The 27,044-nt window shown below is 43.3% G+C and overlaps 2 protein-coding genes across 2 annotated transcripts; both read right to left on the bottom strand.

The window, feature by feature from the left end:
- Window positions 1-507: 507 nt before the first annotated feature.
- On the bottom strand, window positions 508-11,600 carry LOC311355186 (cyclic nucleotide-gated channel beta-3-like; the record flags this gene model as incomplete). The annotated part of the gene is made up of 17 exons (XM_084474915.1): window positions 508-514; window positions 890-1,033; window positions 1,261-1,413; window positions 1,524-1,642; window positions 2,220-2,303; window positions 2,601-2,698; window positions 3,080-3,239; window positions 4,140-4,281; window positions 4,471-4,593; window positions 6,805-6,869; window positions 7,009-7,095; window positions 7,310-7,360; window positions 7,567-7,775; window positions 8,527-8,826; window positions 9,126-9,295; window positions 10,086-10,320; window positions 11,396-11,600. 17 exons carry the CDS (start codon window positions 11,598-11,600, stop codon window positions 508-510), a joined length of 2,352 nt encoding a protein of 783 aa, XP_084331041.1.
- Window positions 11,601-12,579: 979 nt separating this feature from the next.
- LOC311355185 (cyclic nucleotide-gated channel beta-3-like) lies at window positions 12,580-26,597 on the bottom strand (the record flags this gene model as incomplete). The annotated part of the gene is given in 21 exon segments (XM_084474914.1): window positions 12,580-12,594; window positions 12,703-12,847; window positions 13,240-13,392; window positions 13,553-13,671; window positions 13,895-13,978; window positions 14,101-14,198; window positions 16,665-16,824; window positions 17,425-17,566; window positions 18,551-18,673; window positions 18,811-18,875; window positions 19,243-19,329; window positions 19,527-19,577; window positions 19,811-20,019; window positions 20,768-21,079; window positions 21,751-21,760; window positions 21,762-21,869; window positions 21,871-21,885; window positions 21,887-21,914; window positions 24,260-24,503; window positions 25,492-25,546; window positions 26,514-26,597. Coding segments are annotated over 21 exon segments (2,307 nt in total).
- Between the last annotated feature and the right edge of the window lie 447 nt (window positions 26,598-27,044).

Below are 27,044 nucleotides of genomic sequence, written 5' to 3'. Positions count from 1 at the left end.
TATCAATACATTTTCTAGATAATGTACTGATACCATTTTAGTCTTGTTGCTCATAAGTCAAATGCAATGTTATTGCCGTTTTCTGAAGAGAAAAAATGTTGACAGAGCTTCATTATAAAAGTCCTTTATAACACATACATGCCTTAACCAAACAAACTATTATCAAAATTCGGTCATGAAATAATTAACTGATAGCACATCAATAAAAATGAAAATAAATAAATAAAAGTCTGACATTATTTGGCTCTCAGCACATGAGATAATGTATCTGAAGTACTGACTCAAAGTAGATGGATCAGCATCTGTGGTCCTTCTAATCAAAGCTATGTGAACATAATTAATACAGGGACCCCAGCCCCCCATGTCCCCTACACGGAAAATAGTTTGATATTAGAAAGAGTTTATATATATATATATATATATATATATATATTAGCACAAAGCAAGGTAAGGTGGAAACAAACTAGGAACAAGGGTGAATGACGAATCAAGTTTTTTCTTGTGCCCTCAGTGCCTGGAGAGAAAAAATACAGACAGAAAATCAGCCATAATAATAATAATAACTTCATACTGCACCTCACCATTTTCACCACACGATAAAGAACACTTAACACAATCAACGGTAACAAGTCAAAACAGTTGAAACAGAAAATGTAAGTGAGTAAAAAATGAATAATAATACAAATAGTAATAATGAAATCAGGCAAAGTAAGTGGATGTATGTTGGAATAAAGTGGGGAAAGGTATGTCACACATTAAATAATGCCTGTTCCCAAATGAAACCATTTGGATGAACTGGGCTGGTGTTTGTGTATTGATCAATTGGTGTATTCCCATTTGGAACTCAATCCTAAACATGGTGACTCGATGATGCCATGTGCTCCCATACTTCACCTTGAGTTTGCCCAGAAGGCCTACTGGGCCGAAGGCTCTGAGCATTTTGGGTGTGGGCGGCTTGGGTCCGAACAAAGATAACCCCCTCTTGTCCATTAATGTCTTGGCAGCAACGGGACCCTTGGCCTTCATTAAATTCCTTTACGATTGTCCATGCACACACACACAACACACACACACACACACACACACACACACACACACACACACACACACACACACACACACACACACACACACACACACACACACACACACACCCATCAACAGGAAATACTACATTCTCTTGCAGGATTTGTAAGACACAGTTGAAAAATATGTGAAATGTTCAATCCACTCAACCGCATAAACAACAAAATAACGTACTTTCCCTTCCTGGCCAGCACCTTCTGGGACGCTGGGTAGTGCACCAGGATGTCAAACAGATCCTTCTTCTCCAGGACGAAGAGGTTGGCAAAGCCGTGAGCTTTCACGTTTGCCGTTCGTCGGTTGCCGCCATCTTTGGCCGACTGTAAGAGACTGTAGAGGGGGCATGGGGGGGGGTCTTGATATTCACTTAACTGGCACGTAACTTGTTCAATTCCAACAGGCCATATGGCACAACATAAACCAGAATTAAAGATCCATACCTGATTTCTCCAAACACACAGCCGGCCTTCAGCGTGACAAACACTATGCTGTTGTCCGGTCCTCCCACCACCTGTACTGCTCCGCTTTTGATAACGTACATCTCTTTACCGATATCCCCCTGTCCAGCAGACAGAGAGGGGAGCAGCCACAGTTGGAGCAGATTGAGGTAAATGGGAGAACTGCTAACAACGGCCACCAGAGGACAGTGTTGCACAGATAACTATGCATCACAAACACAAGAGTCTCTCTTTCTTTATTTCTTTCAGGTCAGGATTGGGGACTATGACTAGTGACCAAGTAAGGATAATTTGCAGGCTCAACTATTTAGGCATAACATGATACCATAATCTACATCAAGTGCAACTGCCAGCAAAAGGAATATAATAAAGCATAATTTCCTCCAGCCTCAGTAATCATGTCTAATTTGCAATAAATCTTCTCTCAAAGGTTTGAAGGTCAATCATTTCAACTCTTCAGTGGCTCTTCTAAGAACAATGTCATGTAGTTACATTGTGTATCGCTCTGCCAACTGAAAAGGTCCCAGACCCCTGACCAAGGCAAACACAAGACCCCTGGTCCCAGAGCACTGGCCAAGGCAAGCAAAAGACCCCTCGTCCTACACCCTTGACCAATTCAAACACAAGACCCCTGGTCCCAGAGCACTGGCCAAGACAAGCACAGACCGGTGCACTGACCTTCTTGACAACAAAGTCTCCAGGTAGATACACGATGGACTTGAGTCTCAGTAACATGTCCACCAGCATCTGCTGGTCACAGCCCTGTGGAGACAACACCATGTTACTCATATTTATAACATTCAATACAACGTCCTTTACTGCAAATGTATATATCTGACACACACTATTACGACTATATAATGAATAAGCTACTCACATACGTCAAGATGAGAAGTTTGACTCGTATAACTTATAATAAAAGTCCTACTCATACCTGTATTATCTTAAAATGACACTCCTTTAATACAGAGTTATGCCATATACAGGACATAACATGTACCTCAAAATGAGAGAGGATTATGAAATATAAAGGGTAATAGCCGGATTGCAGAAGCTCACCTGAAACAGAGCAATCTTCTGGAAGGTAGACAGGTTGATGTCCACAGCGATGGCCATTCTCATCACCAGGGGTAGCTTATCCAGCAGCTCAGACTCATCTGGGGGACGATGGAGCAGTGGCGTGATGGGGTTAAACATCCTTAATGTCCATTTGTATTCTCCCATTGTCCACAACCAGCAGGGTATATATGCTCCATTCCCCTTTTTCAAATCGCCTGGATTTCAGCTAGTGTAGTGTCTTCCTATATCTTTGCATTTTTTTACCATATTTGTGACTCTTTAAGAAAATGTATTTGATATGTTCTTGTTAATGGCTTCTAGGTATTTTACCGTGGCCCTGTTTTGAAACTGTGCATGTTACAAATTGAATACTTTGAGTGAGAGTCACTTTTATTTTTTTTATTCCGTTAACTTCCGTTAACGAGCGCCTAAACTCCTCATCATATCCAAAGACATCTCCCCGTCCCTCCGAGCCTTACCCAGCATGCCCTGCGCCGTCCAGGTGTAGTTGTACCAGGTGCGCACGCGGTTCTGCACAAACTTGGGGATGCTGTTTGTGTTCATGTAGGACACGCAGCCGTCCATGGACGAGCGGAAGTACGTCTCGCCTGCTGTCGCCGCCCCAATGACGTCTCTCATCTGATACCGTCAGAGAGCGAGTGCAGAAAATATATATATAGAAATATATACAACGTCAATATAAACGTCAATATTAAACGACAGAAAGCAACAATGGTAAATAAAGCAAGAAAACAAGAAAGAAGCAAGAAGACAGAAAGACAGAAAATTATTAAACAAGCAAAAACTAGAATTAGAAAGTAGAAAGAACGAAGAAAGAAAATGGGACAAGGAACTGTTTCCTAGCCACTGTGGTAATAGGCAATAATCACAGAGGCAGAATGGTAGGGGCCAACACAGGTGTACCTCATGATGTTAATTAAGGGCCCTGGCATGGCTACAGAGCCGCACTTAGCTTAACGAGCTACACCTGTTTCTCGCTCCTATCACACATACACACACACACACACACACACACACATACACATAGCTGCGTACCGAATCACACACTTTTTCCTTTTCTACTTTGTAGTACGTACTGCAGCGACCCTTACAAAGTACGTCCTGTTGCACACAGGAGGCAGTACACCTGTGTAGACATACTACAGGTGATTTCACTGATTAGCAGAGCTGTAGGAGCCGCCCATCGACTTTCGCAGGGGCTCACTCAATGTAACGTATCTTCTGCTGCGCAGAGGATTGTGGGGCAGAATAGCCCAAAACAGCATGGATGGCTTTGCATACTGCAAAATGTGACCGGCTGTAATACACAATATCCTGGTATTTTACTACGTATAATATAATACTATGATAATATAATACTACATATTGGGACATACTAAATGTTTTTTCTGGCATACCTAGTAGTATGGTAGTATGGGTATTGGAACGCAGGGGCTATAACCAAACTATATCTATAACCAAACCAACTGTGACTGACCGACAAACGCTCGTAGTATCTGAACAAAGTGCTCGCCCCACCTGTCCGATCAGACCGGAGAACACGAAGACGCCCACGAAGAAGTTACCCATCTGGAAGCTAATCTCAAAGACCGTCTGCGGCTCCGGGAGACCGCCGATGTTGATGAGACTGCGGACGGCGTAGTAGTAGCACCTCAGGTAGCTGTGGAGCCCCCGGAGGACACAGGGTCAGCTTTGACAGTCACTCAAGTCAGTCATTCAACAGAGGCTTTCATCCGAAGAGGTAACGGATGAGTGTGTGTCCTGCTCAACGAAAAAGCACAACAGAGGTGAACACAAATCATCCTGGAGTTGCTGTAGCCATGTGTTGGGGAGACTGCGGTGTACGTACGCATTCCCCACGCCGTTGTAGACCCATAAGGTGGTGGCCAGGCCCTGGTGGAGGGACGCCAGGTAGAACATGCAGGCATTGATGTGCAGGACGAACAGCAGGTAGCCTGTGGTGCGGATCACTCTGGGGGTTAGGGGTTGGGGGAGAAGGGGGTTGGGGGAGAAGGGTTGATCAGGGTTGTTGAAGGAATGTTTACATTGGCTGGACGCTTCCATGTCATTGGAGGGAACTCAGAAAGGAACTCCAAAAGGAACTCAAAAAGGAATTCAAAAAGGAACTCAAAAAGGAACTCTGAAAGGAACTTAAAAAGGAACTCAAAAAGGAACTTACAAAGGAACTTAAAAAGGAACTCAAAAAGCCTTGTTGGTCAAAAGATGGGGGGTGATGGGGGGGTTATGGAAGGATTTTAATGTTTTTCTATTGTTTTCATGCAGCCTTTTGGTGTCGGGGTGCGGTCATATGGATGGAGATATGGTTGATCCATAACTTGCAAAATAAAAAGTCTCAGTGAATTATTATATTATTAGATATTATTAGGGGTCCTACGGAATCCGTAGGAAACCTATTGTATTCGTTAGTATTATTATTATTATTTTTTTCCTGACTTTTTGGCTCCAAAAGTTATAAAAATTGGCAGGCTTGTAGAACTCGTAAAGTTAGTAAAGGAATCAAAAGATGGGCCAGAATAACACATAGGTGGCGCTATAACAAGGCCTTGAAGTTCAGGACTTAAACAGGCTGCCATTACCACTAGGAAGGTACAATTTGTATGAAACTTGGTATACATGCACCATTTGTCATGATGAACAACTTTCACATTGCAACCCATATGGTCAGACCATTGGGATATAGTGCAGTGACCACAACTTGACCAAACACCCTCACATTAACTCCTTTAATGCTGAAAGTGGGAAAAGCTCCAAACTTGGCACACATGTACCAGGTCACTGTGGGAGTATAGTGTGATCAAATAATAGCAATAAGGCAAAAGACGGCAGAGATATGTATTTTAAAGTGAAATACATGCATATGTATACAGCTCTACAACACGTTTAAACAGCTCCAACATTGCATCCAAAACACCTAGGCCCAGCTATTGAATGTGGCAATTAAGAGGAGATTCCATAGTATACTCATGCCAAATTTGAAGACTATATCTGAAAAAACAACCAAAAAACATTAGTTTGAAGTTCTCCCTTCTGATCCATGGCCTCACTACAATGCAGGATGGGCCTTAAAGGGGTACACACGTTATTTCGCAAACATCCGTTTGACAGTGGATTTTGACACAGTACGCTTTAGTAACATGGTTGGTGATTGTTTTGATATGTTAACTGCCGGAAAACCCGTTTTTAAGGCACCATACCTCCACATAGGAAAGACTTATATTTCTCAAAATATACTCCAATCTGCCCTTGGCAGTCTACGGTCATACTGTCGGTCATACTGTCAAACTGTCATATTGTCGTTCATACAGTCATACTGTCATACTTTTGTTCATACAGTCATACGGTCGGTTCATACGGTCATACTGTCAGTTATACTGTTGGTCATACTGTCATACAGTCATACTGTCTGTCATACTGTCATACTGTCGGTCATAGTGTTGGTCGTACTGTCATACTGTCGGTCATACAGTTGGTCATACAGTCATACAGTTGGTCATACTGTCATACTGTCTGTCATACTGTCATGTGAGAATGTCAAAATCTCTTCTCACTGTCTCTCCCCTCACATCATATTTAATGTGGTATTTGGACTTCCGGAGCACTAGGGGGCAGAAGGTTAACCCCGCCTTGGCCAGGGAAGTTCCCCTTATTATTGGTATGGCCCAATCAGTCCACCTGGGACTCATTGGCTTATATAAGGGGAGTCTCATTTTGTGGCAGGTGCTTGCTTGTCAAGAGGCCAGTACTAGAGCACATGGAATATGTGGCGGCTAGGCTGATGGCTAGGCTGATGGCTAGGCTGATGGCTAGGCTGATGGCTAGGCTGGTGGCTGTCATACCGTAGGACCCCGTTATTGTTGCTGGCAACTATATTTATTATTATTATTATTATTATTATTATTATTATTATATTATTATTATTATTTCATAATATTAAGAATTACTTTTTTCAATAATACTACAAGCATCAAATGCTACTAATATTCTACTTTCAAGTGTATTTAGTGTCACAAGGTCATCAAAAGATGGAGAGTCTGGTAAATAAAATGGGCAGTGTTACCGCTGTGTTGGCCTGACAGAAGAGGTGTTGAATAAAATAAGGTCTAGATGGTGTAGTTTGGATCGTTTTGAAGTCTGTCCGATCTTTAAAGCATGAACCTCTTACCTCCAGATGTAGGCTTTGGCCATGATGCTCTCAAGGCGATCGCTGAACTCAAAGAAGTATTCGATCTACAGAAACACATGAGAGACGTGTGATTTCAATGAGAAAGGAGACTGCACATCAATCAGATCTACTTTGTCCAGCATTGATGACATGTGATTTGACCCATTTGACCTTTTGGTGGTGGGAGGGATAACATTACTTTACCCTAATGATCCGGTTCAATCTGAACACAGAGCTGAAGCCGCAGTAGACGCCCAGTAGATCGAATGGGATGATGCTCACGAGATCAGTCTGCAGCCCAACAGGTTGAATGAAAGGATGAAGATTCACATACGGAAGGCTTTGTCTAAGCGTTGCTTAATTGTGCAATAAAATTACTACAAATTAAAAATGCGAATGACCTACAAAGGGGTTTGTTTTTCAAATTTCTAGCGAAAAGCAGATGGATACATCATTTCAAAACCATCTTCTTATCTTAAAACATGCTCTGAGTGTCGATTCTCACCTTAAATCGTAAAGATGAGCGGTAATGTGGCCTGCTCAGATTCCTATCTTTCTGAAAGGCAAAGCATCCTGTTAAGTTGTTTGTTGTACAGTAAATGTCAAAAACGTTCCATTCAGTGTTAAAAAATGTGTTTTTTACTATCTGGTTCGCCATCCATTACTATCATCTGTCGGGACACACGTCATTCCTTTGTAAAAAATGAGGGACACTAAAGTACATCCACTCATAGTCACAACCAATCTCATCAGGCCTCTTACCACGATGTCTCCCCCTCTCACAAACTGCAGGCGCGGCTGCCAGACCAGGATGTCGATTAGGTTGACCAGGTCTGAGAGGGCGTCGAAGAAGATCCAGTAGGGGTTGTTGGTGGCGTTGTGGTAAGGGAAGACGAGGCGTGCCGGGATAAACCAGATGTTGTAGTTGAAGGCCACGGCCACCACGGCCAGCCAGGAGACGTAGCGTCGGTCTGCGGGGGGGGGGGGGAGAATGGTTACATCTAAACCTTTATATAACCTTTTTAAGAGGAAGAGCTTTAACCATCTCAAACGTACAAACACTACAAGATAAAATGCGATTTATTCTCAACCTTTCCATTTGTTTCCAAAATGTTAGTATGTTTTACAGCCCTAACATAATGAAAATGTATCTCTTAATGGTTGGCCAGATGGAGAATGACAAATATTGTCTTCAGTTAATTCTTTCTGTCACTCAAACATTATCTCAGCAACCAGATTCACCTGGCCAGTTCCAATAAGTCTTTGTTCCTATTTTTTTTTAACTTAACAAGACAATAACTTTTATCATCCTTTAATTACACATTACTAAGCCTCGATTTCCAGTCTCGCTGGTGACACTGTCCTTTGCGCAAGAAAGCCTGAAGGCAGACAATATCCGATCGGGTGGCGCTTGAGGTGCGACCTCTCGTGACAACCAGCGGAAGGGCGGCGTGGCGGGCTGCGACCACGGCCCACAACCCAAATGCAAACTTACGTTGAGGGAGCTAAACCGGAGAAACCCACGCAATGGGTCTTTCCTTACTTCCAGATTGCTTATTACTCACTAACTGATCTTTTTATGTACGTTGTTTATTCCAACCATCATCACCGTTTTCAACTTGTTCTCCGCCCAACCCCGCCCACCATCCTCGCCCGCAGCATAACCGCTCTGCTAAGTGGCGTGCCGTGGGCGGGTCGTCCGGGTACGCGGGCGCAGCCTACCGGTGAACGGGTCGATGGTGTTGCCCAGCACACCGTCCAGCAGATTATCCACGGGGTTCAACAGCAGGTCGATGACGGCGCAGCTGGGGTCCGGCAGGAACTTGGCCGCCTTCCTGGCCTCCTCGGCCAGCCTGGCCTCCTCGGCCTTCTGCTCTGCCTCCAGCCGCTTCTCCTCGTCCTTCTTCTTCTTGTCCTCCGCCCTCTTGGCCGCGTCCTCCGCCTTCTTCTTGTCCACCTCCTCCTTGGCGATGCGCTCGGCCTCCTTCAGCCTGACGTAATCGGCCGTCCTCAGGACGGGCGCTGAGGAGAAGGGGGGGGGGGGGGAGGAGAGGACGGAGGGAGGGGACGTCAGGGGTTTTCAGGTTCCAGGTTGGAAAATTTATTTTTTTATTCATTTCAGGGACACTAGGGTAGTGCGTTTGAAGCAAGAAGTTTTTTTTTTATTATCCATTATAGCATCCATACTAACTCTGTCCCAGCCAAGTGTGTCCGATATAAGCAAGAAACTAATTCATTTTAAAGAGCAACTACTCATGTAGTTGCGTGTGCACACCCGTGCGTGCGTGCGTGCGTGTATGTGTGCGTTCCTGAGGACATACTGATGGGCGGGCTGATCTCGGGCGAGGTGGCGTAGGGGTCGATGATCTTCTCCTTGTATATCACCGCCCGGGCCCGCAGTTGCCTGGACACGTACCGGAGCGTGTCGTCCACGAAGCGTTGGTACACCACGGGCGGGGGGGTGGGGGTGCGAGAGGGCGGAGGCTCCTCACTGCCGACGCCGGGCCAAGAAGAAAAAGAAAGCAGCAGAAGTAGAAATGTCATTTTTTGAGGATCGCTCGCGCAGGACAGCAAGGCTGAGAGGAATAGAGTGACGGTGTTGAAGGAAACATTGTTGAGGAGGAACAGTTAATCGTTAGCATCACAGGTATGTGATGCAAACTATTTTAATTCAATTCATTATAATTTAATTAAGTTTGGATCCAGACCCACGCGATCTCGTCATGGCTCATCGCCCAAGTTGAAGATAAACAGAACTAAGCAGACGTCTTTCTCTTCTATTTTCCTCTTAGTCTAATTTGCCGTCCCTGTAATACCAATATCTATAGGCCTATCTATAACTTAATTGTGTAGTTATTTTTCTAAATTGTCCTCAAAATAGAAGAAGTAATGAGAAAGAACTCCCTGACCAGGTGACCAGGTTCTTGTTGAGTAACCAAAACCTATTAGTTCCCTAATCCCTCTCAAAGCTAAGAACGCAGCGTCTTGATGGCAGACAGTAGCTGTGGTCTTGTTGCTGAAATGCAGACGCTAGACCCCTACTGGTATTTTATGTTTGCATTAAAGCCCCTACAGACAAACTGAGCCACTTCATTGATGACCAATTTTTGTCATAGTCGTTTACCACTGTAGTTGGGACCACAACGTTTGATCTTTTCTATAGTTCAACAGTGGGTTGAATGTTGAATGTGCGGTCAACCATCTAACCCCAGGCGGTGAATTTACCAAACCATGTCCGGTAATGTCGTGTGGTGATTAGTGTTTTTTTTTTCAAGCCTTACCCGGCCGCTCCATTTGCAGGCGCTGGGCCTCCAGCTGGGGCTGCCCCACCAGCGGGGGCAGCGGCCGCTGTGGGTGCTGGAGCAGTAGCAGTGGGTGCAGCGGTGGGTGCAGGTGCTGGTCCCGTGGTGGGTGCTGGAGCAGTAGCAGTGGGTGCAGCGGTGGGTGCAGGTGCTGGCCCCGTGGTGGGTGCTGGCGTGGGTTCTGGTGCGGGGGTAGTGGGCGGAGCTTCAGCGGCTGTGGATTCCAGAAGAGAATGAGGACATGATCTGTCTGTGTTACTGTCGGTCACAATTGAATCCCATTTTACACGTGAACAGATTAGATTAATAGACTTCAATCATCCACAACTAAATCCAATCCAATAGTAATCCAAAAGTACAATTAAAAGAAAGGTTTAAGTGCTCAAAGAAAATTTATATTTTGTACAAGACATAAGTATTTTTAGTAACCTGGTTTGGGTTCATCTTTCTTCTCCTCATCTTTCTTGGGCTCTTCTGTCTTCTCTTCCTCTTTCTTTTCTGGAGGTTTCACCTCCTGTAAACTCATCAAAACATCATGGTATTATAGTAGAATCAAACCTGTGTAAAAAAGTATATCAGAGAAAAGTTGCATCTATTTCAAATGGTAATTTTGGATTAATTTAAAACAATACGCATCTTAACCGTTTTTCAGGATTGTTTTAAACAGGCACCTTTATCACCTCTACTGAGAATGGAGATCCAAACCTTAGGTTAATTCACTCCCAATGTCATGAATGACAGTATGGTATGATGAATTTGGTTAGGGTTAGAAATACACCTGTACACTCTTCAGCTACAGTAACTACCATTTCATAAAGCCACAAATATGTCGTATTCTATTCATCTGGTGTGAAAATGACTGCCTTTTGTCCACAACACTGCCAAGCTGCGTCAGAGACTTTCTCAGAAGTCGGCCAAAGCCCACTTATTGTGTGTGTGTGTATGTGTGTGTGTGTGTGTGTGCGTGTGTGTGTCTCTACATAGAACAAGCTTCTTGTTGACACAGAGTTCTAACAGTACATGGATTTGAATTAATTCAAAATTACTACATACTTTAAAGCGTTTATTCCAGCGTTCCATGGAATTAAAATTCAATGTTATTAACAATAGTATAGTAGCACATACTATGACTAATGTAGTCAACATAGAGTAAGAAAATACAAAAGTGTGACTCGAAAACACAGGGTCAGAATACTGAGACTGGATCGTCTCTCCGTAAAATGACAGAAGGGCATGACTGGATCACTTCTTCAACAGCTCCCGATGCCAATAAAGTGTGGTGTTCTTACCGTCGCAGGTGGAGCTGCAGCAGCAGCTGCAGGGGCGGGTGTAGCAGACAGTAGCCGTGAGGGGCTGGTCGGGGATTCGACCGGGGGCTGCGGGGCCCCGATGAACTGCTTGAATTTGTTGAACATGCCCGTGAGCGTGAGGCAGAGCGCGCTTGGCCGAGCTGCTGAACTCCAGAGTTTGATCGGAGCAACCGGCAACGAGCATCGTTCAACCCCTAGCTGTCTCATTGGTTAATCCCCTCCTGCCGGGGAGATCAGCCGTCCTGACCTCGTGGCACACAGTACAGTACGCTGTGGTATTCATAGCAGACTTCACACACATCAGCGCCTGGGAAGGTCCTTTGTTAACTACACTCGCTACTCAAAATAAAACAACATATGTTATGGTTATGGGATTCTTTACTTCTTTTAAAGAAGTTTTCTTTTCTTCTTTACTCTTTACTCTTTACTTATTATCTGATTTGATAACTGATTTGATTCATTGTTTTGGGTGAAACATGTTCAAATGAAGCAGCTGGAGGTAAATGTTACAGTTTAGAAGAAAAGGTTCATTCATAAGTTGAATATGAGTGCTAAAGGTTTTCTGGGGATTAAGAGAAGAACGACAGAAAGGGAGAGAGATAGAGAGTGACAGTGAGAGCATTTGGTTAATTAAGTCCTGGCTGCGTCTCAGTATAGCTCCGGGGATTATAGCACACCTCTCAGTCACTCTCCACAGCAGGCATGTCCAAATGTAACCAGTCACACAACAGAGCGGAAGACTTCAGGTTAGTTAGGAGTGGTAGTGGCACTACTGCTCCTAACTAACGCACCCATCCCAGTTATGTTTTGCCATGTCATTTGGAGACCTGGCTATAAAGTATCGTCCTTATGGTAGGCACTGCTTTTTCAACTACTGTGTATTTTTTAGCAAAGTGATAAAAAGTGATGGCAACGAAAAGGACAAATACAAATTTATATTTAAATTGAGTATAACATAATAACAACAAAATATCATCCCCTCAAGCTAGTCAACATATTTACATTTGTAGAATATCTTTCAAATATCGCACACCAACAAATCGACCCCAACAAAGAGACGTCTATGCAAACTCATGACAGGAAGGTTCAAAACACACTGTACATTCACCTCCATTAAAGCAACAAAATTTTACAGTACAAAAACATAGCGCCTCGGATCCACGTTATGAAGCCGCTTCCTGGAGAGTGAAAAAGGGCAGAGGCAGTAAGAACTTCTGCTCACCTGCATTTCTATTATTTGAACAACAACCCCGATTGTTTCATGTGAGAAGTAAGGTGAGGATTACCTTGAGTCGTAGTAGCTTCTGGAGGTTCCCGCCAAAAGCGCGCAGGAGTTTGGGAGTGGGGGGTTTGGGTCCGAAGAGTGCCAGACCCGTCTTCTTCTGTTCTTCCATCTTGGCTGCTGCTGGACCCTTGGCCTTCATTAGTTTCCTTTTAGATCACAAACACAAAAACACACACACACACACAGACACACACACACACACACACACACACACACACGTACGTACGTACACATACCCACACACCCACGCACGCAGAGTCACACACATAAACCCCAACACACACGCACACACACAAACACACAGACACACATGCACACAGACACACACACACACATGCACGCAGACACACACACACACACACACACACACACACACACACACACACACACACACACACACACACACACACGTGTATACATGCACACACACAATTTAGATTCTGATACTGAATTAATCTCCTCTTGATCATCAACACTTGAACTAAGAGTCTGCTTTTTTAACTCTCCTCTCTAGCGGTATCAATCCTCCTGGACTCACTTTCCCTTCCTGGCCAGCACCTTCTGGGACGCTGGGTAGTGCACCAGGATGTCAAACAGATCCTTCTTCTCCAGGACGAAGAGGTTGGCGAAGCCGTGAGCTTTCACATTAGCTGTTCTCCGGTTGCCGCCATCTTTAGAAGACTGCAGCAGACTTGGGGGGGAAAAACAACGTGACAACGTCAGCCTCAATGTTGGCTTGGGTATTTTTCTGTTGTGTGCTGACTGAAGTACGTTTTATATATGTATGCTGAACCAGCATTCAACATGTGTGTTGTATGTCAAAAACATACAACATGGTAAAAGATCCATACCTGATTTCTCCAAACACACAGCCGGCCTTCAGAGTGACAAACACTATGCTGTTGTCCGGTCCTCCCACCACCTGCACAGCTCCGCTTTTGATGATGTACATCTCTTTACCGATATCCCCCTGTCCACCACACAGAGAGCAGCGGAGACCAAAGTCACTTCCTCTTTCAAGTAAAAAAGACGTTAAAATGCATGTGCAAAGGGTTTTTTCTAAACCCTACTAATTGAAAGAGTGCATTGATCGAAACACGTTTAACTTAGTAACTTCCACTTATTCAAGAGCAGTGGAAGTTAGTAAGTTGAATGGGAACTCCTGCAGTAAGACATGCCATGTCTTTACTGACCTTCTTCACAACAAAGTCTCCCGGCAGATAGATGATGGATTTGAGCCTCAGCAACATGTCCACCAGCATCTGTTGGTCACAGCCCTGCGGTGGGAGGAAGTCGACACTAAGCATTGCATTGTAACCATTACAAGTGGTTGTGGTGTTACACGTGTGTGAAATGTGCAGGGCATGCACTTTTCACTTTTTTTTTCATTCACTGTCACCTGAAACAGAGCGATCTTCTGGAAGGTGGTCAGGTTGATGTCCACAGCGATGGCGGTTCTCATCACCAGGGGCATCTTATCCAGCAGCTCAGACTCATCTGGGAGTGAAGAGAGTAGACAAGAGCACCAATTAAAGTAAGGGTAAGCAATTTCGAGAAACCCGCCAGAGTAAGCAAGATTTTGAAAGCTTCAAACAGAGAAATAAATCCTACCCCTCCCTTCAGTGGACACAGGTAGGTAGGTAGCAGTGGCGGCTGGTGATAAAAATTGTTGGTGGGGCGCAGTAATAGATGGGCGGTCTGGGGGTCCCCCCCCAGAAAAAATTGTCATTTGGTAGATTTGATTTCCTGTATTCTGGTGCAATTTGGGGATGGCCACTACCTCTTACCTATTACCTACTATTCATTCAGATTCATAGCCTACATCCTGACTTGCAGGGCCTGGACAAGCTTACAAGCTTACCCATTGTTGTTATTCTTGTTATTATTTCTAAACTGTTCGTATAGTCTCTGCATTGTGTATATTCCCAATTGTAATAGTAATTCTTGAAGTGTAAATCAAGGAGGTTTGACAGGTTGGATCAGAGGGTCGAATGGATGGTTTATTCCAGGATATAATACAGCAAGATACAGACTTAGGTTGAATAATCTATAGTGTAGGTGGTGAGGAGCAGTCTCCTGACGCGCTCCTTGGCTGTTGATCCCTCTTCTCGCCGAACCGAAGGTTTGGGGCGAGTATTATAATAAGAAAATGTAAATAACAAAAGAACAGAAGCAGTCTCCCCCTTGATAAGGTATATGGCCCTGGCTATGCCCCAGACGACCAGGTTGGTTCGTTCTTGTTGGGACATAACAAATGGAGGAATATTGGAAATAACACCTGGTATCAGTAAGAGAGGCACTGGCCTGTTCATAGACTTCAGAAATGTGAAGAAAGAGACACTAAAATACACATATATTCTACAGTCCTATAGCGTCCATTTTTTGTGAGTCTCAATGTCTATTTCAAATGCAGTTAGAAATATGGGACAGTTGCTTTAATTTGTTTATATGCTACAGGCTGAAATTAATATGTAACTTACTTGCTCATTTTAAGTATAACATTGCTTGGGGAGTCAAATTCCTCCACTGAAATGGGTGGAAAGTGCTTTTACAACTCTGCTAGTTAGCAATCTATCTCTTCTCTGCATGTAGTTGTGTTGCGCAAATGCTGCTGAGGGAGGTAGCCTATTTGATTGATTCGCTGAATTGTCCAATCATGTGGTGATAAAAAAATATGAAAAACAACGCCATTGATCTGGGGCGACAAAATTGCGACCCCAGGTGTAATTTTCATGCACCAATGAAAAGCAGTCTCTGCTTGATGGACAGTAAAAAGATTGCGAGCTCACATACTTCGTCGTGGCCGACGCCCCTGACTTGAAGGAGGGCTTTATTTCGAATGACCAATAGACCTCTGAAGAATAAGTCCCGCCTCTGAGGGTCTATAACAAGCCTAGCCCAAATAATTGACATTCAGACGCATTTAAATGGTTGCTGGCCAGGCAAGTAGGCCTACGGTGTATCAAACAATTAAATGAGGTATGTATTTTTGTTGATTTATTTGATGATGAATATGATGAATAAACCATTAAAAATACGAAATAAATCAACAAAAGTGGCCATCCCCAAAATGCACCAGAATACAGGAAATCATATCTACCAAATTAAAATTTTTGGAGACTTTCAAAAGATATGACAAAAAAAAACCTTTAAAATAAAAATCCTACCCTAGCTTTAACTAAGCTACATCCACCCTCGATAAGCATGACCAATGAATGAATTAATGAATTAATGAATGACTGGAGGGCGCAAATTCTCAACAAATAGCAACTTGAAGGTGACATATTATACCACCAGGTGTGAGTGTGAGACGTTACAAGCCGTTACTCACACCTGGTGGTATAATATGTCACCTTTAACAATAAAATCATTATCTCTGGAAAAGAACCCGGACAGGACTAAAATATCAAAGATCAGGGATCCCATGTGCTTTTAGTTTTAGTCTCAGCACCAAGTAACCTATGCCATTTTGTCAATATTACTAAAATAATGGTATAATTTGGAAAATTCTGTCTCATCCTGACGGTCTACTCTGCTCTGAACTCAAGTCCCGTTCTTTATGCAACGTTAGTTAGAAGAATCCAACACTGACTCTTAAAGGTGATATATTATACCACCAGGTGTGAGTGTGATTAGCCGTTACAAGCCGTTTTGAATTTCGGCCTCTTCTGACATCACAAGTGGGCATGGACACCTAGATGTATGCTAGATAGATCATTCTACCCAGTGGACTGTAGCAAACGTTGCTCATCTATCCATCATACATCTAGTTGGACATGCCCACTTGTGATGTCAGAAGAGGCAGATTTTCAAAATGGCTTGTAACAACTTTATTGTTAAAGGTGACATTATACCACCAGGTGTGAGTAATGGCTTGTAACGGCTAATCACACTCACATGTGGTGGTATAATATGTCACCCTTAATATCCATTCGACCCCTCCATGAGTTGGACCCCACTCACCCAACATGCCCTGGGCGTCCCAGGTGTAAGTGTACCAGGTGCGGATGCGGTTCTGCACCAGCGCCGGGATGTGGTTGTTCACCATGTAGGACACAGTGTTGTCCATGGAGGTCCGAAAGTAGGTCTGTCCTGTGGTGGCAGCGCCTATCACATCCCTCATCTGACACACCCAGTAAGAGACACAGTCAAAACACAATAGAAGGAATGCAGTGTGCTACAAAGTGTGTTTGCATTACTTGTCGGTCCTACAAGGAGTCTCAAAACTGTGGTTGAATTCTGCAGGATCAAGACTACATTTCCCAGGCTGCAGCTCTTCTATAAATCTCACCACAAACTAGTTTTGAAGAGAATACACAATATGAGGGGATGCATGTTTATATTTAATACATACTGTGGTGATATGATTTTATTTATTTGGGTTGTTAAACAGCTGTATCAAAATGTATTCAACACAGTGTTTAAACTCCTTGTATAAACTTCAAATGCATGTCATCCTATTGTGCAATACCATCCAGAAAAGGTTCTAATAACCTTTCTGACCATTAAAGGATGGTATATACAGTACTAAAGCTACTGTATCCATTCTACACCAATCCTGCAGCACTACCTGAACACACAATACAAAAACACAGAGAGAGAGAGACACTGAGGGAGCAGAAAGATCACTAACGGAACGGATCGGCGCTCTGGGACACGCTAGGGGGGGGGGGTTCTCCTCTCTCTCCCTTGTATTCCTATTGGTCGGTTCTGGCTGTTTTACCTGGCCAATCAGACTGGAGAATACAAAGACGCCGATGAAAAAGTTAAGCATCTGAAAGGTAATCTCAAAGACCGTGTGGGGCTCACTAAGACCCCCGATGTTGATGAGACTGCGGACGGCGTGGTAGTAACAACGCAGATACCTGTGGAGAGGAAGGGAGAAGGGGCAACAGGGCTTTTTAAAGGGGGGCTCGGAACAGGGACCTTGCTTCTGCGTGGAGAGGAAAATGTATGTTTTTTTCTGTTGATTGATTTCCCCCTGATTATTTATTATGCCCGCTGATGTCATCGCCTATCATCTTCTATGCAGACTGTAAAAAGTCAAGGGTTGGCGCCTGGGGATGAGTCATTTTTAGTTTAGGGCAACAGGTGACTCGCGGACTGGTGTAACATGAACACTCAAGTACCTTTATGTTGAAAAAGCTCTGAGGGGAAATTGTTTCACTGCATGCTTAGAAACAACAGCTGCTGAAATAAGTTAATATCATTTCATATATGTACTGTACATGAACTCAGTAAAATAAATAAAGAAAATACATTTTTAAAAGTAAGGAAGATACAAATTATACAGTACAGTACCAATCAAACAATCAAAATTCAAAAGGTAAAAAAGGAGGTAAGCTAAATCTACCTGGCCAAGAAAGATGGACATAAAGAACGCCCCGAAAAGGTAGTTAGTCATCTGAAAGATCTGTCCGAACTTGGAGTCAGGGAGGGGCAACTCTGCAATCATCAGCAATGACTTCTCAGCGTAAAAGAAGCAGCTGAGGTAACTACGGCAGCGGTAAAGATAGAAAAATACCAACAAGAAATGAGGGACTTTATTGTCTGCACATGTAGTTATCTGCATTTGTTAAACATAAATACAATTTATATTAAACTTACATTTAAAATGAAAAGGGATAATGCTGAAATAAAAATATATGTCCCTTCAAAAAAGATAGGTCAATCTTTTTTGGGAGTTTTGCAAGTGGGCACAGATATACTATATGTAAGAAAAAAACATTGAACTTGCATGTCGATTTCCGATTAGTGTCAGTGGTAGAATGTATACAAAAGCTTTAAAAAACCACCGTGATCTAAATGTGTAAACTCTTTAGAAACATAAATCCAAGTGAATGACTCACGCGCTTCCCTTGCCAGAGTAGACCCACTTGGTCTGGCCAATGCCCTGGTAAGCTGAAGCCACGTAGTAGAAGCATGCGTTGATGTGGAGCATGAAGAGAAGGTAGCCAATGGTCCGAATCACTCTGCAACCACAAGCAAGAAGCGTTTTTTATGTTCTCTCTCTCTCTCTCTCTCTCTCTCTCTCTCTCTCTCTCTCTCTCTCTCTCTCTCTCTCTCTCTCGCATGTGGATTAAACATGTGTGTGTTTTGGTCTTCAAACCTCCAGATGTAGGCTTTGGTCATCAGGCTCTCCAGACGATCACTGAACTCAAAGAATGTGTCTGCCTTACAAGAGAACGAAGAGTTATCACCGTTTGAATTATTTCACGAACACAGTCTCTACGTATTAGGGCTGTAACCAATCTCACTCAAATCAAGTATGAAAATTGTTTAATAGTTTTGGTCATTTATTTATACTTTCAGCTTGACACTTCAGAAATTCAGATATTTTGCTTATAGAAAAAAGTAAAGACTAAAGAAGACATATTAAAGACCAACTTGACTGGTAGGATGTGATGTAATTTTGCTGTTATTGCAGAGATTTTCTACAATAATTGATTAATCGATTAATGGAAAGAATTATTGTTTTTATTAAATTACTCTACTATGAAAATAATCCTAAATTACATATACATGTTTATATGGATTGTACCTTTAGCAGGCGATTTGCTCTGAAGATGGATTTGAAGCCAAATTGTATGTACAACAGATCAAATGGTATGAGGCATATCATGTCATTCTGTTGAAGGAAAGAGACAGTTGTAAGAGAAACCAGCTAGTTTTATTATTATTATTATTTTTTTTTTATTAGTTTTTATATTATTATTATTAGTTTTTATATTATTTCATACAAAACCTTTGGCAGAGGTAATTTGCCTCTATGAAGTTGAAAATATTCAGCATCACCATGACCAACTAATTCCCTGTACACAATACCTTAAATCGCTCCGTTTCTCTGTAGTTCTTCTTGGTTAACAGCCTGTCTTTCTGAAAAACAAAGAGACAATTGCACACACGGTAAGAACAGGCATCCTCACCTTACACATCAAAGTCGAATAACAAAAACGACTTTCAACAAAAACAATTTGAGCATCCGGTGAAACATCAAAACCTACACGTATATCTCCAGCACACATATAGATATAGAACCATCAGCGTCAGTTAGCAATGACCAAAAAAGGTAATTTCCTGTTTTCACCCGGCTCAGACCCTTGACTTACTATGACGTCGCCCCCCTTGACAAACTGCTTGCGCGACTGGAAGAGGACGCAGTCCACCAGGTAGACCAGGTCGGCCAGCGAGTCCAGCAGGAACCAGTAGGGGATGGCCTCGGCCGTGTGGTAGGGGAAGCAGAGGCGTGCCGTGGCGAACCAGATGTTGTAGTTGAAGGCTAGCGTCACCAGGCTGAGCCACGCAATGTACACCCGGTCTGGGCAGGGGGAGAGGAGGGGGGGTAAATGGAGGGGTGCCTTGGGTGGAGAAGGAAGTTTGTTTTTTTGGGATTGATTCGGTTGGGATTTTGACGGTAATGGGAAGGTAGTATTTTTGGATTGTAAATAATTTATTTATTTTTTGGTGTTTTTACTGGGCAACGATGGGAATATCGTGGGTTGTAAAGTGTTGACATAGTGTTGGATTTTGATTCATATATGTTTTTTTTACACATATTCACTTGTTTTTAGTTTAGCTCAGTTAAGGCCCCTCAACATGTTGTTATGAAAATGGAACACTTTCAATAAACGACGGAGACCATTCTACGCTCATATCATCATCTATATGTCATCTCAAAGGTTTTACAAGGGTTTTGTTTTAGACAGAAAAACTAAGATTGAAACCAAGGCTTGCTCACGTTGTACTCATGACTAGATAAACAGTACATTCACTTCTAGAATGTATATTGGTGTGATATTGTATATTGTTGTGACTCTCTCTGTCTGTGTCTCTGCAATATGCATTATGTTTATATATACGCGTGTGTATTTTTACACTGCCATTTGATTCATTCATTCACATCATTTTTTTGTACATTTATCAATATTTGTATTGATTTGCAGTACTTTTGTGCTTTATATTTTGTACTTAATCTTCTACTATCACCAGCAGAGCACCTGTAGCGAGACGTCCCGCTGGATCCATCAGGTCACCTGAACGTGACTAAGAAAGACATCCCATGATACCTGTGAAGGGGTCAATGGTGTGTCCCAGCACAGAGTCCATGGCCTCCTCCATGGGCCTCAGCACGCCATCCACCGAGGCGAATACCACCTCGACCAGCTTCTTCTCCTCCTTCTTCTCCAGCGCCAGCGCCGCCATCTCCTCCTTCTTCTTCTCCTCCATCTCCTTCTTCTTCTGGTCGGCCTCCTTCTTCTTCTGCTCCTGCTCCTCCTTCTTCTTCTGGTCCGCCTCCTCCTTCACGATGCGGTCCTTCTCCGCCTGCCTCTTCCTCTCCTCCATCATTCGGGCGTAGCGGTCTTTGCTGAGCAACGGTGCTGGAACGGGAAATAACAGAACGGTAGCTTAAGTTTAAAAACTATTACTACAGTATTATTGTTATTGTTGTTATTTAGCAGATGCCTTTGTACGATGCAACTTACAGGGAATGCAGATACATGTCTTTGCTGTACAGGCTTTGCTGTAAGATACCTAACACCTCTGTAAGATGAGGACATGATGGGATGTGGTGGGATATGGTGCATGGAACACCAGGGCCTGTCGGCTGGGAGGTGAACAACCCTCACCAAACCTTGTTGTTCTGTTCCTCCTCTTCGTTTTAGTAATAATTGTAATACCATATCTATATTTATTTAGGCCACAGAATTTCAAGTTGCCCCTAAAGCTACCTGCCCAGATTTGTGTGCGTGCGTGGGGGTCATAGGCATATATGTGAATGTGTGTGTGTGTGTGGGGGGGGGGGGGTCTCTATTTGTGTGTACACACACAAATAGAGCCCCCCCCCCACACACACACACACACGTGTGTGAAGAGGTGTGTTTTCATGTGTGTGTGTTTGTTTGTGTTTTCGTTTTTGTGTGTGTGTACGTGTGTTTTATTTTGTGTGTGTGGGTTTGTTTAAGGAGAATTTACACATACAGGATATGCCTTCGATGGTGCAATCCCCAAATAAGACGGTACACAGAGTGTGTTCCTCATGGTTACTTACTGACAGGTGGGGGTGATCTCGGGGGAGGAAGCATACTGGTCCAACACCTTCTCCTTGTAGTGCTCCGTCCTCTCCCTCATCATTTTGACGATGGCCAGGAGCTGCTCGTCTGAGTACCGGGTTGATCACGATGGGGCGGGGGCTCAGCAGGAGGCATTTCTTGCCTAAAGGAGAAATATGTGTCATGTTTAAATCCCCCTTTGTGTTTACAAACAGGCCAGCAGCACCATGACAGATGCCACGCAAAACATATCATGTTGGTGAGCTGTTGCATTTACATTGTCAAATATACCAGTTGAACTAAAACACCTATTTAAAGGGGCAAATTGTAACTATGGCTCTATTATGGGTTTCGTTGACACACATTGATAAGATGGTGATATATCGCCATCTAGTGGACACATTACAAACCGCACCCGACTATGAAACGCAACATCTCCTCTAATTCAACAGGTGGAAAGCATGGTGCTGCGGGACTGCTTATGAATCTAAAGTCAGTTACATACACACGTTTTACTACCAGCAGGGCAAAAACATGCATATGCTTCTAACCCTAACACGACAACTCTGTTTCATTTAGGTTTACCAGTGTGAAGGGCTATACTGGTGGTTTTAATAATGTAACTAAATGGAGTAAACCTATAATTATCTTGATGACCTATATAAAAGCCGTCATGATATGACACTTCTAGAGAAAGAAAGTACAATGTCGGTTTTCCGTTGTGAACCGCCATGCATTAGGAAATGCTGAATTGTTAAGTATTATGACGTCACTTGGACTAGACTGTGTATCTTGATTTGTTTTATATGTTTATGATATTACTAGTTTTTTTGTGCCATCGTTACAGATGGTTTTAGTTTTGTTGTGGAAAAAACATTGGCAACACTACTTCTGCTACATTAATGCTTTGCAGTTATTACACCTAAACACCATCATTTCATCATCAATACACCAACAACATACCAATATGGTACCAATAAATCCTTTCAAGTAACAGTGAAGTGTTGCCCTTGGCAGAACATGACACCTTGGTGCAGAGAAATCTCTCTCTCTCTCTCTCTCTCTCTCTCTCTCTCTCTCTCTCTCTCTCTCTCTCTCTCTCTCTCTCTCTCTCTCTCTCTCTCTCTCTCTCTCTCTCTCTCTCTCTCTCTCTCTCTCTCTCTCTCTCTCTCTCTCTCTCTCTCTCTCTCTCTCTCTCTCTCTCTCTCTCTCTCTCTCTCTCTCTCTCTCTCTCTCTCTCTCCTCCACTACTTTGATTGCTTGGCCACAAGCAGAGCCACTGAGCTCCTTAGCCAGAAAGCTTGAAAGCTCTTAATCCACTTTTAGTTCATCTCTCCACTAATCTGCATGTTGCTCTACGATGGGGGCTATGTGGATCACACACACACACACACACACACACACACACACACACACACACACACACACACACACACACACACACACACACAGGCATGTATGCACCCGCGAACACCACACACATACACACACGCAAATTGTTGTTTTTAAATTAATTATGAATCAATGTTTATAATTTTCAGCAGTACTTTTAAGATTGTGTATAAAAGTGTTTGTATTTGTGTGTATAACAGTATGTGTGTGTTTGTGTGCGTGTGTATCTGTGTATTTGTGTCATGTGTATGTGTGTGTGTGTGTGTGTGCGTGTGTGTGCATATTGTTTACAGGCAATCTCATCAGGGAATCTGATTAATTAGTCTTCCCCGGGTGATTCATTTAACACCCAATTTGTGAGTGTGGATCTCTTGGCAGGCGTAAGCATAAAAGAGACTACAGTAATGCTGTGAGCCTCCACTGCGCAGCAACCACTCTACACAACTGTAGAATGGCACAGTGCAGCTTTACTGCATCGCCTGACACTGCATGAACACCTCCAAACTGACATATCGCTGATGTGAACGATCATGATAATGAACACAGGTGCCGCTCAAAACTCAAATTACTGCTCTGCTCCGTTGATGATCCAGGGCACAGATACATGATACCTTGGTCTACTAACAGTGCTGCCCTGCTACGTGAAAAGAGCAGACCTGTGATTAGCGTTATAAGCGACACCTGTGTTTCTCCTTGTTCAGAGTTCACCTAGACGCTGAATAGCCAACCCGTCCCACCCTATACTTGTTGTATGTTGTACGTCCTGGCTCTGTTAATATACGCACTCATTGTATGTCGTATTTAGTAATAGTACTTAGTGATGTAGCATCTTATCCCAGCTATATTTGTTGTGTACGGGTAATGGGTTAACCTAGCGATTGTTAGTGCTTTGCACTTGGTTCTATGAACATCCTTACTGTACCGACAGCTTTATTTTTTTTCACTTTTTATGACAAATATTGTAAGTCTCTTTGGATAAAAGCGTCTGCTAAATGCCCTAATACACGCCTCTGTGAAAAGTGTGTATTCCATTAATGTGGTAATAATGAACTTTAGGAAGGGAGCCGTGATAGCATGGCTTAAGGTCAGTGGTTGTGACTTGGCTGCAGACCTCACCCTTCTTTTCCAGGTTCGCATGCAGGTGTAGGGCCTGGGGCTGGAGCTGATGCAGATGCAGGGGCTGGAGCTGGGTCTGATGCAGGTGTAGGGCCTGGAGCTGGTGCAGGTGTAGGGCCTGGAGCTGGTGCAGGTGTAGGGCCTGGAGCTGGTGCAGGTGTAGGGTCTGATGCAGGTGTAGGGCCTGGATCCTGGACTGGTGCAGGGGTTGGGACTGGAGGTGGAGTGGATGCTGGGACCCGCGCTGTAAAAGAGGGGAGAAGAGGGGAGAATGAGCTGAGCCGTTATAAATTCAGTCCTTATGCAGACAATTTCATCCAAAGCGACCAACAGAGAATACAGATACATGTCATCAAGCAGTAGGTAGGAGGGTAGGGCATCTTGCTATTGGATGCCAACTGGTAAGGCTGCGGACACCAGGGATCAAAACTAGTATCTTTCTACTTTGAGACGGACCCCCTTGCCACTGCCACAAGTCCTTCCCCCATCAGCTAATTTACATTGTACAACAACTATCAGTCAATTTAAATGGTCATGTGTACATGTCTGTCATTTATTATTATTATTATTTTATTATTATTATTTTTATACTGTGATTAGCCTCACCTTGCACTCAAATGTGCTCATAATGTACAGTCTGCTGTAGAGAACCAGCCTTACCAAGTCACTGAGAACCAAGTCCTTTTGCTGGTGATTGTGAAGACTGGTGAATTGAGGGAGCGGAGTCACTATTTGTAGGATGGGTAGAGAGTGGCCCCAGGTTGGAAGCGAGAGTCAGACATGGATAGATAAGTGTGGGGATTTGGCGATGCCAGTGTCTGGAGAATGGCATTGTGAAAGGGCTCTGGTCACTGAGTCAGACACTACTACCAGCCATCTTCTACATTTGTGACCTCGAGCATTTTGTCCGAAAACACATTCAGCTCAGCTCACAGCTGCTAGATAACCACCACACAGTTAAGAAGCTCCTGCAAAGATTCTCGACCACATTTTGGATTATTATTATATTATTGGAGTCATCAAGATTTGTAGAACATTTGTGGAATTTTAAAAACTGCAGGTAAACAGAGGATCTCTACTGATATTTGACCAGTAGCCTGTGTTGTACTGTACAATGTTTTCCCACTAGCATCGTGACAAGGCTGGCCACTTGGGCTAAACCCCCTCTAAAGTAGAATGTAGGTTTGAGGACGTATGCAGTTGTCATGTATTTCACCAGAATATTGACTTACCCTTAGACGTGCCCACGTTTTTAGCCTCATTCTCCTTATCTTCTGGCTTCTTCTCCTACCACATAAAGCAATTTTAACAATAAAGTCAAACACTCACATTCATTAGTCAGACCACCACCATTAAAAAGAGTACTCTCTCGTCTTGCAGGTGCTTTAGACATAACCTCAATCAAAAATGAAAGAGATTTGAAAATGCGTTCTAGTGAAAAATGGCAATGGTCAATAGATACTCTAAAGGAATGTATGGAAGAAGAACAGTGGTAGATGACAACCAGTACACAAACTGCTAGAACAAAATGTCAGGAAATGATTTTAGTCATCATTGACATTGTATATTATTGACACAAGTATAGGGGATAAATGTATGAAATTGTTTAACTTAATCACGCACTTCCAGATATGTATTCATGTCAATAATGTAACATATATACAGTAAATTATGTTTACCTCAACTGTTAATAATGGCCAACATTTTCACTCTTTATTTTTCTACTATTCATATTCTGTCTCGATACATGTATTTGTTCGGCTCTGTCACCCAACTTCCCCATCTGGAATGAATAAAGTACATCTGATCTTATCTTAACCCAGGTGTTGTTGGCTCTTCACTTACTGGCTCGCTGCAACAAAGTTAAAGCCTGGGGCAGCATCGACAATACACTGGCAACAGTATGAAAGATGGAGGGCAGCATGGGCCTTTTAGTTACCTTTTTAGTTAGTTAGTTAGGTTCTTTCATGTCTCCAAGGGGATAATTGTTTTCACACACTCAAGTTGGTTTCAGGGCAGCATACATTTAAAAAGGCACAACACAGTGTAGCAACGCTGTGTAGCACACAGATAACAAATAAACAAACATAAACGACCGCTGTTGACCCAAATGACCCAACTGACACAACTTTCCAAACAATCATTTTTTGCGATACTTCATCATATAGTTTAATACAACACAGCGGTTTACTCAATGCAAAATGCACTGTGTCAAATGTTCAGAACAAAGCTGGCCATAGCACTCCACCCCTACCTGGTCAGCAGTGAAGGTGTCCGGTGTCTCAGTGGGGGACGGTGGAATCGGTCCAGCCAATAGGTTCTTCACCCTGCTGAACATGGCTGGGAACCGAAGCTGTACGGGCTCTGCAGCAGCAACTGAGAGAGGACTCTATCGTCTGCTAAACAACACAAGCAACAAAACAACCCCTCCCCCCCGTCTTTAGCCCCCCCTGCCCAGTCCATAACATCTTTATCCCCTTCATTTTGCTCTTTCTCCCCCTGCCCCCCTCTCTCTCTCCTTCACCGAGGGTCGCTGATGCAATTAGTGCTTTTAGACGCTCTAACGCTATATTTGACCCCTGGCCCACTGCAACAGACCCGTAAGACATGTAAGTAAGCCCACTCATCATATAGGCTGCATAGGCTTATAGCTAAACAGTAACCCGGCGGTGTCAGTGTATTTACCAGGTATTTATCTAGTAATATACTATATATAATGTACTTTCCCAGGTATTTATTTGATTTGGTATTTATGAGGTATGTACCAGGTATTTACCTAGTAATA

Source organism: Micromesistius poutassou, assembly GCF_964030765.1.
Source record: "Micromesistius poutassou genome assembly, chromosome: 11".
Taxonomy (NCBI): Eukaryota; Metazoa; Chordata; class Actinopteri; order Gadiformes; family Gadidae; genus Micromesistius; species Micromesistius poutassou.
Note: the sequence above shows the minus strand (reverse complement) of the source record. Positions and strands in the feature narration are given on the sequence as shown.